Below are 16666 nucleotides of genomic sequence, written 5' to 3'. Positions count from 1 at the left end.
TATACATAAGCATAACAGAGTGGGCATATTATGCTTTACCACATCAATGAATCATTCTAAAACATTGAAAAAAAGGTAAATTTAAACGTGATACTTACTCTGCTTCTTGAGGATAGTTTGCCGCCAAAAAGCCTTCTAACAGGAGGGACAGGGACACAACATATTTTAAAGACTTTAAGCATTAAAATGTATTAATGACATGTCAAAAATATATAAATATTGTCAAAACAATATAGGTACTTTGGTTAGGAATATTATAAATAAGAATATAGAACAATATTGAAAATTTTTTATTTTTTATTTTTATTTTTATTAGGCCTACTTTATTACTTTTATATTTGTGGCATACCTGCACTAAAATAAAATAATAAAAATTCATTATAATCTTTATATTTCTTGCAGTGGCCATTTTTAATAACCAACTTATGTGATGTGTTCACAACCTATCCTAATTAATTTATGCCAATGTTTGTGTTGTCAAAGTTCAGTTAACCTTAAAAGGTGTTGTGTAGATACATATTGTAATATAAAAAAAAATTATAATCCTGGATTTGTACTGTTGATTAAAGCAATTGAAATATGTCTGTAAATCATCGAGCAGATAACATACAGTTTATTTATATAACTTTAAATGTTCTGGAGTGAATGCGCAGGCCCGAATTGAAAGATATCCAACTCCCTAGTCCTAAAATAAACCCCTGCACTGGAATCCAAAAGACAGCTTTCGTTCATGCAGACTATGAATCGACAGTTTGAATAACTTCAACAGGCATATACGGACCCGATATTGTGTCGTGCACTTAGATAAATCGATAAATCGGAAAAACTTCGTGACTAATATTAAAAGATACTAAATGTCCATTTACACCTTCAAATGTCTTTCAGGTCGAAATATTCAGAAGGTATCTCAAGTTCAACTTCACCGGAGATTGATTTCACCTCTCCCGGTTTAGCGATAAGGGAGATTGAAGGTCTTCTATTAACAGGAAAAGCCATCCACAATAACGCAGATGAAGTCTGGCCCAATCTTTACATCGGGAACATGTAAGCAGACTGCAGTTTTTCCCAATTTCTCCAATTAACTAATATGTATAGCTTTATATAACTGTATTGAAGTATCTGCTTTTCCCAATGTTGTAAATGCACCAGTATAGCAATTAGAATAGTTATGCAGCGTTTAACATATTAACACATAATTTCTAGTAAGAATATTGTCTTTCTGCCCAAAGAACATTTTAGAGTGTCCACACTTTAAAATGAGAATGTTATAATAATCACAAAGATATTAAAAGTTTTATTGTTAGTTCCTTTAACAAGAACAGAGCATCTACTAACCAACTGAAATAGGCTACATGCAAACCAAGAGTTCTGCTGACATTTTTTTTTACATTCGTATGTTCAAGAATATTGCAATAATAATGCTGTGTGATGCATTATCTCTTTGTTAGGGATATAGCTGAGAATTGTGAAGAGCTGAGAAGGCGTCGCTTCACCCATGTCCTGAACTGTGCCCACAGCTCCAGAGGTGGTGGCAAGATTTATGATGGCATGGGCATCACATACATGGGCATAGATGCACACGATTCGCTCACTTATAACATGAGTGCCCACTTTAACAAAGGGGCTGGATTTATACATACAGCACTGGAAGCGGGAGGTAAGTGATTGTGTATGACCAAAACCTAACCCTATTTACCTTCCTGCAAAGTTGAGAGTCACTAAACTCAAATATCTTATAATCAAAGGTAAAATCCTGGTTCACTGTCACGTTGGAGTGAGTCGATCAGCAACTATAGTTTTGGCATATCTCATGCTGAAACAAAACATGACACTGGTGGAGGCAATCAAGAAGGTAAAAGAGGGAAGAGGTGTCTACCCCAACCAAGGCTTCCTCAGACAGCTGATCAACCTTCACATTCAAGTATATGGCAACAGAAACTAGACGCACTATCACCATTAGTCAAAATGAAAACTGAGGGGAGAGAAGATATATGTATCAATGTGGGTTTAAATATTTTTAGGGCAGTAACTTTGTTTGAGATGTATTTGGTCAATTTGGTTTATTCCATTAAACTAAAGAATAAATAAATGTATTAAAATTAACATACCTGACAACATATTATATCTTTTGTTTTTACTGAATAAATATACACACTTACACTTACTCAAATGTAAATATTGAACAAATGCAAAAATGTAACATATGAACAATCATGCATATAAAAATAAACAAAAAAAGAATACATCATAAATAAATAAATGGTAACACTTTACAATAAGGTCTCATTTGTTATCATTAGTTAATGTATTATCTAACAACAAGAAAACCTTTTTTTTTACAGTATTTATTCATCTTTGTTAACATTAGTTAATAAATAATAATAATAGACTTTATTTTTTATAGCGCCTTTAAAATGCATCTCGAAGCGCTTCACAAAACATAAAACATGCAAAAAAATATAATAAAGTACAAAAATACAAACATTATGAAATGTAGTATTAAATAACAATAATACGACAATTATAAAAAATTTACATGAAAGCTACCCGAAACAAATAAGTTTTCAGGGAATATTTAAAAACACTAAGTGATTCCGCTTGCCTAATCTCCACAGGCAGGGACTTCCACAGTTTTGGAGCATTTGATGAAAAGGCCCTATCACCCATGGATTTAAGTTTAGTTTTGGGAACAATTAAAAGGCCAGCTTCAGAGGAGAGAACTTCACGTAGTGGTTTGTATGGGGTTAAAAGCTCAGTGATATAGAGAGGTGTAAGACCATGCAAAGCCTTGTAGGTAAGCATTCGAATTTTAAAATCAACACGGAATCTAACAGGGAGCCAGTGTAAGGATTCAAGTACAGGGGAAACGTGATCCCCTGTCCGGGTTCCAGACAGAATTCGAGCGGCTGCATTCTGTACCAACTGTAGTTTGTTAAGGGTAGCTTTTGGGACCCCGGCCAGCAAAGCATTACAGTAATCAATTCTTGAAAATACAAAGATGTTAATTAGCTTTTCAGCCACAGGTAGTGACAGCATGGGACGCAATTTGGCAATATTTCTCAGATGAAAAAAAGATGTCTTGACAGTGCTCTGAACATGAGGATCAAATGTAAGGGAACTATCAAATATTACTCCCAAATTTTTTAATTTTGTTTGAAACTGAAGTGTAGAACCCTCTACGCTTAAAGCTGGAGACCCAGCCTTACGTAGCTGGTGGGGCGAACCAACGAGCATTACTTCCGTCTTGTCACTATTCAGTGACAGAAAATTACTAGACATCCATTTTTTACCTCAGAGATACATGAAGAAAGATAGGACACAGCCACATTAACATCAGGTTTTGAATGTATATAAACCTGAGTGTCATCTGCATAAAAGTGAAAGCTAAGACCAAGTGATCTTAAAAGTTGACCCAGAGGATAAAGGTACATGTTAAAAAGTATAGGGCCCAGGATAGAACCTTGAGGAACACCAGATTGTACTACACCAATAGCAGATCTACAACCACCCATAGCGACAAACTGCTTTCTATCAGAAAAATAGGACTTAAACCAGCTTAGTGCAGTATCAGAGACACCAAAAACAGATCCTAACCGAACAAGTAAAACATTATGATCAACAGTGTCAAAAGCGGCACTAAGATCAAGCAGAATTAAAATAGAGAGACAGCCAGAATCAGAAGCCACTAACAGATCATTAGTGATCTTAACTAATGCAGTTTCAGTGCTATGAAATTTCCGAAATCCCGATTGAAGGGGCTCATAAAGATTATTTGCGACTAGATGGGCGTGTAATTGAGTAGCAACAATCCACTCTAAAATTTTGGCGAGAAAGGGGAGATTGGAAATGGGACGAAAATTATTTAAATTGTCAAGGTTTGTGTCCTTTTTTTTGGTACAGGAGTCAGAGCAGCAGTTTTAAATGTTGCCGGCACCACACCAGTGCACAGAGAATCGTTTATAATAATCAGTACAACAGGACTTAAAGGTCCCATGGCATGGCATTTTTCTATTATTTTATAATGTTTCCTGAGCTGTACTTATATTGTTAGTATGACTTTTACATCATAAAATGTCATAATTTAGAAATAAAAGGCATTTTTTCTATACTGCTGTTTGCCCTGTGGCTTGAATGCCCTGCTTCAAGAGGCGTGTCTGCTGTGAGACTTCAGTAAAAACACCCACTGTTGTGATTGGCTGACATCTTTGCATTTTATATGAGCGGAGGGGGCGTGGTTTAACGAGGCACGAGCAGGCACGAGTCTGCCAGAGAGACGGATGGACCTGAGTTCACTTCACATCAGTTCTCAGCATGTCTGAACTGTTTTAGTTACAGCATATACTTTAGGTTATTAGTCTATTTCTAGTCGGAGGGACTGTCACTCATGTCAGAAAGTTAGTAACTTTAGTAAATTATGGATCAGCGCTGACTGGAGACGCGAACCGTTTAGAACGATTCAGTCCGATTTGGTGAACTGATTCGGTTCACTAAAAAGAACTGGTTCAAAAGAAAGATCGTTCGCGAACCGGACATCACTAATGTATCAGAGACTGAGCTCAGCGATTGCTAACAAAGTTATTTATAGTAACTACTGAGTTATGAGAGCGCTGTCAGTCAGCGCGAGTTTATTGTGTTTGTATCTGAGAGTTCTGAATAAACACGAGTCCCAGTCACACCGAGTCCGTCTCTTCGTCATTATTCTACCAACTTTGTAACACATGCAAAGTACCATTACAGCTGTCGAGATGAACGAGCTAAAAGTAAGTGTTGATAATAGCATTATTTTTAAAATAAAATAAAAGCGTCAGTGACGCGCGTTGAGTACACAGCGCAAACAAAGACACAACAGCAGTAATCGGATGTAATCCAGTTTATTGTGGGGCTAGGCTGGCTAGCCCGGATATGCTCACCCTTACCCCCCTTCTGCTTAATCTCACGCCGCGTTTGGTGCCTCCGCTGTGGGCCAGATGCAGTACTGGGGGTCGGGGATGTTGAAGGCCGAGCTTCGGCGTGTGTGAGGTTTATCTCTGCTGATGTTGAGCAGAAACTCATGACTGTATGCAAATTTTAGAACCGATAGACGCGACGAGGACGTACAAAAACACTGACTCACAAGATATAAAACACGAAAACAGCGTTCTGTCTGGAGAGAGAGAAGCCGCATTGTGTGCACGAATAATAAATAATTAGCTACACACCAGAAATCACTGATCACAGATCAGAAGGAACTGAAAAAAGACTTCTGTTTTCATTTGTACATCCAAACACTGAGAAACTGCCAACGTTCACTCGTTCACAAGCAATGATGCAATGATCTCTCGACTCTCGAGCGTTTGCATGGGCGTGCCAGATTCTCTGGGCGGAGGAAAGGGAGGGAACCGTTCCTGCTTGGACGTCAAACCAGGAGACTTCAGGATTGGCTCGTCTGGCCTGTCATTTTCTCAAAGGCAGAGAAAGACAGCCACAACTCGGTTTTACACCGATCAACATTTCTATCCACTTGGGGACAATATTCAGGCTAGGGGAACTCATATTAATGTTGAAAAACCTCATAAAATGAAAATTTCATGCCATGGGACCTTTAAGGTAGCAAAACATGATTGGAATAGGCAAGTTGGTACAGGATCAACTATGGAAGTGGCAGCTTTCATTTTAGAAACCTCGTTACACAATGAAGGTAAGTCCAATGATGAGAAATGTGAAAGAAGAGTACCAGAAAATTCAATAGTGATCATGTGAGGAAGAGATGAAGGAAGAGCAGAAATAATACATTTACGGAGGTTATCAACACTGAAAAAACAGGAAAACACATGTTGTCCAATTTACTTAATCGTATTATTTGTGATCTACGCAAAAATATTTGTGTTTCTCTTCTAAACAGGAGCGATTGCTGTGGACTGACTCAGCACTTGTCATTAAAGAGCATTTCACACTTAGCACATATATGATGTGCTATTGCTGGTAAATATAATGAAAGCTACTGAGTACTGCTTTACAGTTCAGACAAGTGACAACAAAAATATACAAAAATAAACATGTGTTTTGATTAAAGAGGCAGGGTCTCAAGCCCCCGTGTGCACCACTGTTGTTAGGGAGCCATATTAAAATCATTGTGAGACTACTCAATTCGGTTACTTATTAATTACTTAATTCCATTATGTTGAAATTATGTGAACAAATTATGTTTGTTTAACTTAATTGAATCATGTGGAACCGATGTACATGATTAAATCATGTAAAACCAACACACCATTTTTTTCAGTGAATCTTGGAGCTGAAAAAGTCGAAAATGGAGCAGTCGAATCACTGTTACATTTGAGAAGTTTGTTAATAGAATTAAATAATTGTCTTGGGTTATTCTGATTGTTGTCTATTAATTGAGCAAAATAAACAGACCTGGCCGATGCAATTTGGGTCTTATTTTCAAGTAAGTGTTCCTTCCAGGCCTGGTGAAAGACAGTCAAGCCAGACATATGCCCACCTGCGCTCCATTGAACGACATGATGCTTTCATAGCTCGCAGATTCTCATTATACCAGGGAGAAGATCGACGAAAGGAAACCATTCGTGATTTCATAGGAGCAAATAGGTCCAAGCCAGACGAGAGAACAGAATTTAACATGAGAACTTTGTCCTCCAATGCATCAGATGACGGAACCAAGCACAAGGAGGAACCAATAAAATCAGAAAAATCAGAGGGTTCAATCGATCTCCATTTACGATAGTTAAGAATGCGCGGAGAGGTAGTGTTTATGTCAGGCAGTTCCATATTAAAAAGAATAGACAGATGATCAGACAGCCCAAAGTCAGAGGTGTACAACTGTGACACAAATGAGCCGTTTGAGATCACCAAGTCAAGAGTATGGCCTTTATTATGTGTAGGACAGTCCACAAGCTGGCTCAAATCGAAGCACTCCAGTAGAGATAGAAATTCTTTTGGTGTTGTAGAATCTTTTTTGTCCAGATGGATGTTAAAATCCCCCACAATTAAAGTTCTCTCAAATTTGAGGCATAGCAAGGACAACATATCTGCAAATTCAGATAAAAAGTCTGTATTGTTCTTAGGAGGCCTGTAGACTGTAGCTATGGCAGTGGAAGTGGGGGCAGATACAACTGCAAAAACAACTGTTCATTGTTTGTGCATGTTAATTGACTACTGTTACTAGTCAGTGCATTAACTAATGTCAACTAATACAACTTTTGATTTTAAAAACTGCAATTTTTCTAATTAACTTATATTAATAGCTTTATATAACTGTATTGAAGCATCTACTGTATTTTTTAAAGATTATTTAGTCAAGTTATGTAGTTGTCTGCACGTTGTGTTGCTTTTCCTAATGTAGTGCATGGTGTTGAACACAAGAGGGAGTCCATAAATGCAGTAAAATGCAGCGTTTAACATATTAACACATCATTATTTCCAGAACATTGTCTTTCTTCCCAAATAACATTTTAGAGTGTCCAACACTTTAAAATGAGAATATTAATAATCAGGGTTTAGTATTGGCATATCTCATGCTGAAACAAAACATGACACTGGTGGAGGCAATCAAGAAGGTAAAAGAGGGAAGAGGTGTCTACCCCAACCAAGGCTTCCTCAGACAGCTGATCGACCTTCACATTCAATTATATGGCAACAGAAACTAGACGCACTATTACCATTAGTCAAAATGAAAATTGAGGGGAGAGAAGAAATATGGATCAATGTGGGTTTAAATATTTTTAGGGCAGTAACTGTGTGCAACTTGTTCGTTTGAAATGTATTTGGTCAATTTGGTTTATTCCATTAAAATAAAAATTAAATAAATGTATTAAAATGAACATACCTGACAACGTATAATCTTTCTTGCTTTTTTTACCGAATAAATGTGTCAGGGTTCTGTCACTTTGGTCTAGTTTATTCATGGTTTTGTGACAGAGCCCTGACACTCCTGTATTGTTTGTCTTGTCTTGTGTGAGCGCGCAGCTTTGAGCATGCTCAAGCTGCATGCTCTTCTGTCCTTGTGTTTTGTGTGCGGGCGTGGTGTTCGGATCCCAGCACTTCGGTCTAGTTTGGGTTTCAGTTTTGTGTTGGGATTCGGACATTCATGCTCCGCGTGTTTGTTTTGTCTCGAGCGCACAGAATGAGCATTCGCTCGTTCTCGTGCGCTCTGTCTTGTCATGTGAGCGTGTGCTCTTCTGTCTGTGTTGTGTTCTGTGTAGCACACGGTTCATGTTTACATCGGCCGTGTGCTTTCATGTTATGTTTTGTCTTATGTTGTGTAGCATGTGGTTGGTGTTTTTCACTGGCTATGTGCTTTTATGTTGTCATGTTTTGTGTGAACATGCAGCTGAGTTCTCATTAGCTGCATGTTCATGTCACGTTTGGTGTGAGCACATGTCTTGTCAAGTGTTTCTTTGTGCCATGTGCTCATGTCTATTGTCTAACCCCACCCACCTTGTTTCCTGATTATTGGTTAATTTGCCCCACCTGTCTTCCCTCGTTACCCTCTTTTGTTTGTTCCCTATTTAATCTCCTTGTGTTTGCAGTCCAGTGTGGAATCGTCGTCGTATGTACCTCATGTTTTCCTGCTCAAGTCAAGTCAAGTCAAGTCAAGTCAAGTCAAGTCAAGTCAAGTCAAGTCAAGTCAAGTCAAGTCTTTCCCCCTCGGGGTAGTTTTGTTTTGTCTTGTTTTATTTTGTTATTATCATTAAAAAGCCCTTTCGTCTGCATCTCTGAGTCCTCGCTCCTTTCCCTTCACAAACCCTGACAGTACGATTCCACCAAAAAGAGGACTCAGCAGACAATGGGCATCTTCCTTTTTCCTTCTCCCACCACTGTACCTTCCAACCGCCAGCTGTTGGTCCAGCATGTAAATGCCAATTACATCTGTCAGCAGGGGACTGACGTGAGAGACTTTGCGTGTGACTTCCTCATAGAAGTGGACCACCTGGCGTACAGTGAGGCTGAGATTAAGGAGGTCTTTAACATCTGTCTTGATCAACCTCTCAGCCTGTGGGAGATGGAAAAGCTGGGGAGTCTTGTTTTCTGGGACTTCGTTTATCACGTTTTCCATCTTGGGGAGCCTGAACCTCCACCTCAAGCGGAGTCCCATCCCACTGACTGTTCCCCTCTTCCATCGGGAGTCAGTGGAAGCCCCAGCCCTCCGATGAAACGGAGTAGGAGGAGGAAGAACCGGCCCGCCTCATCTGTCTCCTATCCAGTCGGGGAAACACACCCTGCAGGTTTGCCCTGGTCGTGTGTGACCGCTGCAGCACCCCCAGAGGCAGCCGTCAGTACTGCAGTTCCCCCAGAGGCGGTAAGCACCCGACCACCGCCTCGTTCTCGTAGGAGGAGAAGGAGGAAGAAGGCTTCCTCCATCCTACATGGCCCGGAGGCCATCCCAGAGCCTGCTGCCGGCCCAGAGACGCTACCCAGGCGTCTTGCCCTGCCCGCGCCACCCAGGCGTCTTGCCCTGCCTGCGCCACCCATTCGCTTTATCCTGCCAGCCACAGCCCCTGACCCGAGGCCGGTGAGGTCTCCGGCCCATGATCAACGTCTGTTGATGACTCTGTCTCCCGTCCTGTGTCCTGTCATGCCTCTGGCTCCCGTCCCGAGCCCAGAGGGGGCTTGGGCTCCTGTCCCGATTCCAGTGAGGGTCCAAGTCAGCCATCCAGACCCGCCTGATCCACCCTGGCCCTCTGCCAGGACTCCTGAACAGCTGGAGCCCGCCTGGTCGGTCCCTCCAGCAACGCCCTGGCCTTCAGCCAGGACTCCTGACCTGCCGGAACCTGCCTGGTCCGTCCCTCCGGCACCGCCCTGGTCATCAGCCAGGTCTCCTGACCCGCCAGAGCCCGCCTGGCCCATCCGTCTGGCACCACCCTGGCCTTCAGCCAGGACTCCTGACCCGCCAGAGCCTGCCTGGTCTGTCCCTCCGGCTCCGCCCTGGTCTTCTGCTGGGGTTCCAGGCTCACCTGAGCCTTCCTGGCTCAACCCTCCCGTCCCTCCTTGGTCCATGCTGGAGACTTTCTGGACTGTCCTGCTGGCTCTGACTTGGCTCTCCTCCCTCCCTCCCCTCTTTGTCTCTGTGTTTTGATTTTCCTGTCTTGTGTTTCAGTCTGTGTATCTGTGTCTTGTTCCTGTCTTGTTTTGGTGTCCCAGGTGGCGTCCCTTTTGATGGGGGGTAGTGTCAGGGTTCTGTCACTTCGGTCTAGTTTATTCATGGTTTTGTGACAGAGCCCTGACACTCCTGTATTGTTTGTCTTGTCTTGTGTGAGCGCGCAGCTTTGAGCATGCTCAAGCTGCATGCTCTTCTGTCCTTGTGTTTTGTGTGCGGGCGTGGTGTTCGGATCCCAGCACTTCGGTCTAGTTTGGGTTTCAGTTTTGTGTTGGGATTCGGACATTCATGCTCCGCGTGTTTGTTTTGTCTCGAGCGCACAGAATGAGCATTCGCTCGTTCTCGTGCGCTCTGTCTTGTCATGTGAGCGTGTGCTCTTCTGTCTGTGTTGTGTTCTGTGTAGCACACGGTTCATGTTTACATCGGCCGTGTGCTTTCATGTTATGTTTTGTCTTATGTTGTGTAGCATGTGGTTGGTGTTTTTCACTGGCTATGTGCTTTTATGTTGTCATGTTTTGTGTGAACATGCAGCTGAGTTCTCATTAGCTGCATGTTCATGTCACGTTTGGTGTGAGCACATGTCTTGTCAAGTGTTTCTTTGTGCCATGTGCTCATGTCTATTGTCTAACCCCACCCACCTTGTTTCCTGATTATTGGTTAATTTGCCCCACCTGTCTTCCCTCGTTACCCTCTTTTGTTTGTTCCCTATTTAATCTCCTTGTGTTTGCAGTCCAGTGTGGAATCGTCGTCGTATGTACCTCATGTTTTCCTGCTCAAGTCAAGTCAAGTCAAGTCAAGTCAAGTCAAGTCAAGTCAAGTCAAGTCAAGTCAAGTCAAGTCAAGTCAAGTCAAGTCTTTCCCCCTCGGGGTAGTTTTGTTTTGTTATTATCATTAAAAAGCCCTTTCGTCTGCATCTCTGAGTCCTCGCTCCTTTCCCTTCACAAACCCTGACAAAAATGTACATGCACACATATGTTCAAATTTAAATATGGAACAAAATGCAAATATTGAACATATGAACAATTATGCATATAAAAATAAAACAAACAAAAAATTTTAGTCAAGTTATGTAGTTGTCGGCACATTGTGTTGCTTTTCCTAATGTAGTGCATGGTGTTGAACACGAGGGAGTCCATGAATGCACCAATATAAAAATTATAATATGCAGCGTTTAACATAACACATCATTGTTATTTTCAGAACATTGTCTTTCTTCCCAAAGAACATTTTAGAGTGTCCAACACTTTAAAATGAGAATATTCATAACCAGGGTTTGAAGTTAACTTTTTCATTCACCGGCCAATTTTTAAGTTACTAGCCATTCAGTACTAGCCAAAAAGAAATAAACCAGATTAACTACGTCACATCTTATATATATGGTGCTGTCAATCTGTTTTATTTTTATGAATGAAGGCCATTATCACTGATACTAATACATACTGATGTCTCTATGAAATAGATTTTTTAAAGGTCCCATGGCATGAAATTTTCATTTTATGAGATATTTCAACATTAATATGAGTTCCCCTAGCCTGAATATTGTCCCCAAGTGGATAGAAATGTTGATCAGTGTAAACCCGAGTTCTGGCTGTCTTTCTCTGCTTTTGAGAAAATGACAGGCCAGACGAGCCAATCCTGAAGTCTCCTGGTTTGTCGTCCAAGCAGGAACGGTTACCTCCCTTTCCTCCGCCCAGAGAATCTGGCACGCCCATGCAAACGCTCGAGAGATCATTGCTTGTGAACGAGTGAACGCTGGCAGTTTCTCAGTGTTTGGATGTACAAATGAAAACCGAAGTCTTTCTTCAGTTCCTTCTGATCTGTGATCATTGATTTCTTATGTGTAGCTAATTATTTATTATTCGTGCACACACTGCGGCTTCTCTCTCTCCCGACAGAAAGGTGTTCTTGTGAGTCAGTGTTTTTGTACGTCCTCGTCGCATCTATCTGTTCTTAAATGTGCATACAGTCTTTTCTGCTCAACACCAGCAGAGTCAGATCTTTAGATATAAACCTCACACACGCCGAAGCTCGGCCTTCAACATCCCCGACCCCCAGTACTGCATCTGGCCCACAGCGGAGGCACCAAACGCGGCGCGAGATTAAGCAGAAGGGGGGTAAGCGTGAGGGTATCTGGGCTAGGCTAGCCAGCTTTCCCCACAATAAACTGGATTACATTCGATTACTGCTGTTGTGTCTTTGTTTGCGCTGTGTAGCGTTACTCAATGCGCGTCACTGACGCTTTTCATATGATTGGAACATATCTAGAAATAATGCTATACTCAACACTTACTAACTCGTTCATCTCGCTGTAATGGTACATTGCATGTGTTACAAAGTTGGTAGAATAATGATGAAGACGGACTCTGCGTGACTGGGACTCGTGTTTATTCAGAACTCTCAGATACAAACACAATAAACTCGCGCTGACAGACAGCGCTCTCATAACTCAGTAGTTACTATAAATAACTTTGTTAGCAATCGCGCCATCTCCGTGATGTCCGGTTCGCGAACGAATCATTCTTTTGAATCGGTTCTTTTTAGTGAACCGAACCAGTTCACCAAATCGGACTGAATCGTTCTAAACGGTTCGCGTCTCGAGTCAGCGCTGATCCATAATTTACTAAAGTTACTAACTTTCTGACATGAGTGACAGTCCCTCCGACTAGAAATAAACTAATAACCTGAAGTATATGCTAGTAACTACAACAGTTCACCCTGAACTAGGGCTGCAGCTATCGATTCTTTTTGTAATCGATTAATCTAGCACTTAATCGATCGATTAATCGATTAATCGGATAGTTTCTCCCCCCCGTGTTTTTAAACAACCAAAACAAATAATGCATAACGAAAATAAAGAGGAAAAGCAATTTAATTTATTAATATGCACAACAGGTTTCATGCTGTAATCTAGCGCTGACATCAAAGTAAATATATTTTATGTAGATTTCTACACCTGCAGCATTTACCATTGGGCTACTAACAAATAATATATCATATGTGGTGAGCCTATTTGCTATGCTAACCTAACAACCTGTGTGTGTGTGTGTGTGTGTGTGTGTGTGTGTGTGTGTGTGTGTGTGTGTGTGCGCGTGTGTGCGCGCGTGCGTGAGGCTTCATTGCAGTTTGGTACAGCAGAAATACATACATTCATTTTTAATAGAACGCTGCATTTGGCTTGCATCACTTGCATAGCGGTGCATTTAAGGTGAAGCATCCGTTCGAAAAATCGCGTCACAACATCATGTCCCGGTGTAGCTATACAGTGAACGCATGCTGAAATTATTGTTGCGTGGCTACATAAAAGTTTAAGCATATGTGATGCATTGCCACGATTGGTCTGACTGGCGCGAGAGAGAGAGAGGAGGGTGCATGTATGTGTGTGTGTGTTACTGATTTTCTACTATCAGTTCTGCGCTGCTCTCCGCGCGCGATTTTCACGCGAAAAGAGGTCTGCCTTCAGGGCGCGCGCTCGTTGTCAAAGACGCGACACGGCTCAAATCTCCGTGTCACAGAAAAAAGCTGAGCACTGAACGGATAAGTTTTCCGTATTGTTGTTTTTGAATAGTGCACAACCGCTTCAATGTTCAAACTGGCAAGGCTTTAAAAGCATTTACTTGACAAACTTTATGAGGATGAAAGTGAAAGCGATCTGGATGGGCTCGCGCGCGCCGCGTGTGTGTGTGTGTGGGCATGTTTTTGTGAAATATCAGGACACAAATGTGTATAATGACATGGGTATGACATAGGTATTACAAAAAGAGGGTGAAATATGAGGACGTTCCCCATGTCCTCACTTTTCAAAATGCTTATAAATCACACAGAACAATTTTTTTTCCACAGAAAGTGAACTGCACAGTCTCCTGTGAGGGTTAGGTTTAGGGGCAGGGGCAGTGTAAGGGGATAGAAAATACGGTTTGTACGGTATAAAAACCATTACGCCTATGGAATGTCCTCACATTTCACAAAAACAAACATGTGTGTGTGTGTGTGTGTGTGTGTGTGTGGCAGCTATAAGAACGGTAATCAACTTACATAAACTGTGTAAAACATGCAGTTACTATAGTGATTCTGAGCATCTAGAATCTAAACTAAATTCAAAATGTATCATGCGCTATGCTTCCTGAACATTGAACAGCGGTCTGTGTGAATCAGATCCTGTGCGTATAGTGCGCGTCATAGGAATTTAACGAGGCTTCGAGGCAGAATTTTTGCCTCGTGGAATTTTTGTAATCGAGTTAATCGAGTAACTCGATGAATCGTTTCAGCCCTACCCTGAACTGAGACATGCTGAGAGAACTGATGAGAAGTGAACACAGGTCCATCTGTCTCTGGCAGACTCGTGCCTGCTCGTGCCTCGTTAAACCACGCCCCCACCCGCTCATTTAAAATGCAAAGATGTCAGCCAATCACAACAGTGGGCGTTTTTACTGAAGTCTCACAGCAGACACGCCTCTTGAAGCAGGGTATTCAGCCACAGGGCAAACAGCAGTATAGAAAAAATGCCTTTTATTTCTAAATTATGACATTTTATGATGTAAAATATACTAACAATATAAGTACACCTCAGGAAACACTATAAAATAATAGAAAAATGCCATGCCATGGGACCTTTAAACATTAATGATATAGATTTAACATTAGATAATTGAAAGCTATATCCATTTCAACATGTATTAGGCTTTAAAAAATTACTTTTAATTTAAGTGAACTTAAAACAATCCTCACATAAACCCATTAGGCTATAATAAATGTCATATTTAGCTGTGGCGTATACACTTATGTTCAAATGCAAATATTGGACATATAAACAATTATGCATATAAAAAATTAGGGATGGGCATTTTTGTCGATTTCTCATTTCGATCATCGATAGGTCTCAAAAACGAGTCGGGGGCGGGGCATGTCTGTCATTGAGATAATGAAAATACTGTTATGAAAATGGTTGTTGACAAATACAAACGTGACATGAAAACAGGTATATGAAAACATGAACATATAAAACAAAACAAAAAATAACTGCTAGATTATGATGCATAAATGTCTTTGAAAAAGAAACATCTTTATAAATTGACCATCTCAAATAACCAAGTCAGTAATATCGAGCATTGCATTTGAGCTGAAACAGTGAAATAACACCACACTGCAGAGCTTGCTAGCTGGTTAATAAACTCAACCAAACGCACCCTATATCAGATTAATATGAACCTATTACAACTTAAATCAACACAAAAGGACGTGCATGAATGCGCACGTGAACTTCAGCGTGCTAGATTTTACAGGCTATGAAACGGCTATGAAAACGGAACATTTTGAATGCGCTCTTCCCTTAACAACGCTGATACACGGACAACGAAAGCACACAGAAACAACATTTTATTAAAATCGTGTTGTCATTATAATGCTATGACAGATTGGCGCTGCACATCTTGCACTAACCATTTGATCACAGTGATTCCAGACATCACTGCAGTGCACGCCTCAGTTTCACTTTATTTCGCCGCGGTCTGGACTCTGGAGGCGTGTTGTATAACGCTAACCAATCAGACCTTAGGTACCGCGCAAAATGACGTAATAATCAATAAAAAATAGACAAATATATTTTTTTTAAAGTCAGGGCTAACATCGTTCTCATGATCGATGGTCGCTGTCACGGTCGAGTACTCGATTACTCGACCACTGTTGCCCATCATAAAAATAAAACAAACGGAAAAAAGAATAAGAAAAAAGAGGATACATCTACATAAATAAATAAATGATAACACTTTAAAATAAGGTCTCATTTGTTAACATTAGTTATTGTATTAACTAACAACGAGAAGAAAAAAAACATTTGTTACAGTATTTTTTCATCTTTGTTAACATTAGTTAATAAAAACAACTGTTCATTGTTTGTTCATGTTAATGTTGTTCATTCCTAGTTCATGCTAACTAATGTAGTTAACTAATGAAACCTTATTGTAAAGTGTTACCAAATAAATAAATATATAAAAATGTCTATGACCAGCCTTTATTCAGTCAACAAAACCATAAAGTTGTGTTTTTATTAACACACATTTATAAATATGCAATGTAGTCGAAAATATTAGTAAATTCATTCACTAAAAGCACTTTCCATTCTGTTTAGAATATGCAGAGACACCAAAAAGTACCAAAACATAAGGAGGTCTTGAACACCGAATATTTTCATTGATACATTTCTGTATTATCTCTCTTGTTGTTGAAGGAATTACGGAGTTTACGTTAGTGCCTGAGTAGAGCGATGCGTTAATTCCGTAGATACCATAGCAACCTAACTATACACGGAAACATAAAAAAAGCAAGAGGGCGTTATAACCAGCGAATAAGGTAATGTTATTTTAAACAACTTGTTGGCCTGCAAATTTTGATTTTGAACATGCAAATAAATTAGGAATAGGCCAACTTGATATTTTACATTTTGAATGTAACTTATAATGACATAATGAACCCTCAAAAAATCCTGCAAACTTGAGAGTCGGCCATTAAAATGAAAACTTTTCGATATGTAAACACATTTAACGAAATCACATTTGAATCACCCTGTCGAAGAAG

At 40.4% G+C, this 16666-nt stretch overlaps 1 protein-coding gene across 1 annotated transcript; it reads left to right on the top strand.

The window, feature by feature from the left end:
- Positions 1–716: 716 nt before the first annotated feature.
- On the top strand, positions 717–2272 carry LOC307132258 (dual specificity protein phosphatase 26-like). The gene is made up of 3 exons (XM_079826431.1): positions 717–1044; positions 1449–1657; positions 1746–2272. The coding sequence occupies exons 1-3, from the start codon at positions 875–877 to the stop codon at positions 1940–1942; spliced, it is 576 nt and encodes a 191-aa protein (XP_079682557.1). The 5' UTR covers positions 717–874; the 3' UTR covers positions 1943–2272.
- Positions 2273–16666: the final 14394 nt, after the last annotated feature.

Source organism: Gobio gobio (genome assembly GCF_949357685.1).
Source record: "Gobio gobio genome assembly, chromosome: 10".
Classification (NCBI taxonomy): Eukaryota; Metazoa; Chordata; class Actinopteri; order Cypriniformes; family Gobionidae; genus Gobio; species Gobio gobio.
Note: the sequence above shows the minus strand (reverse complement) of the source record. Positions and strands in the feature narration are given on the sequence as shown.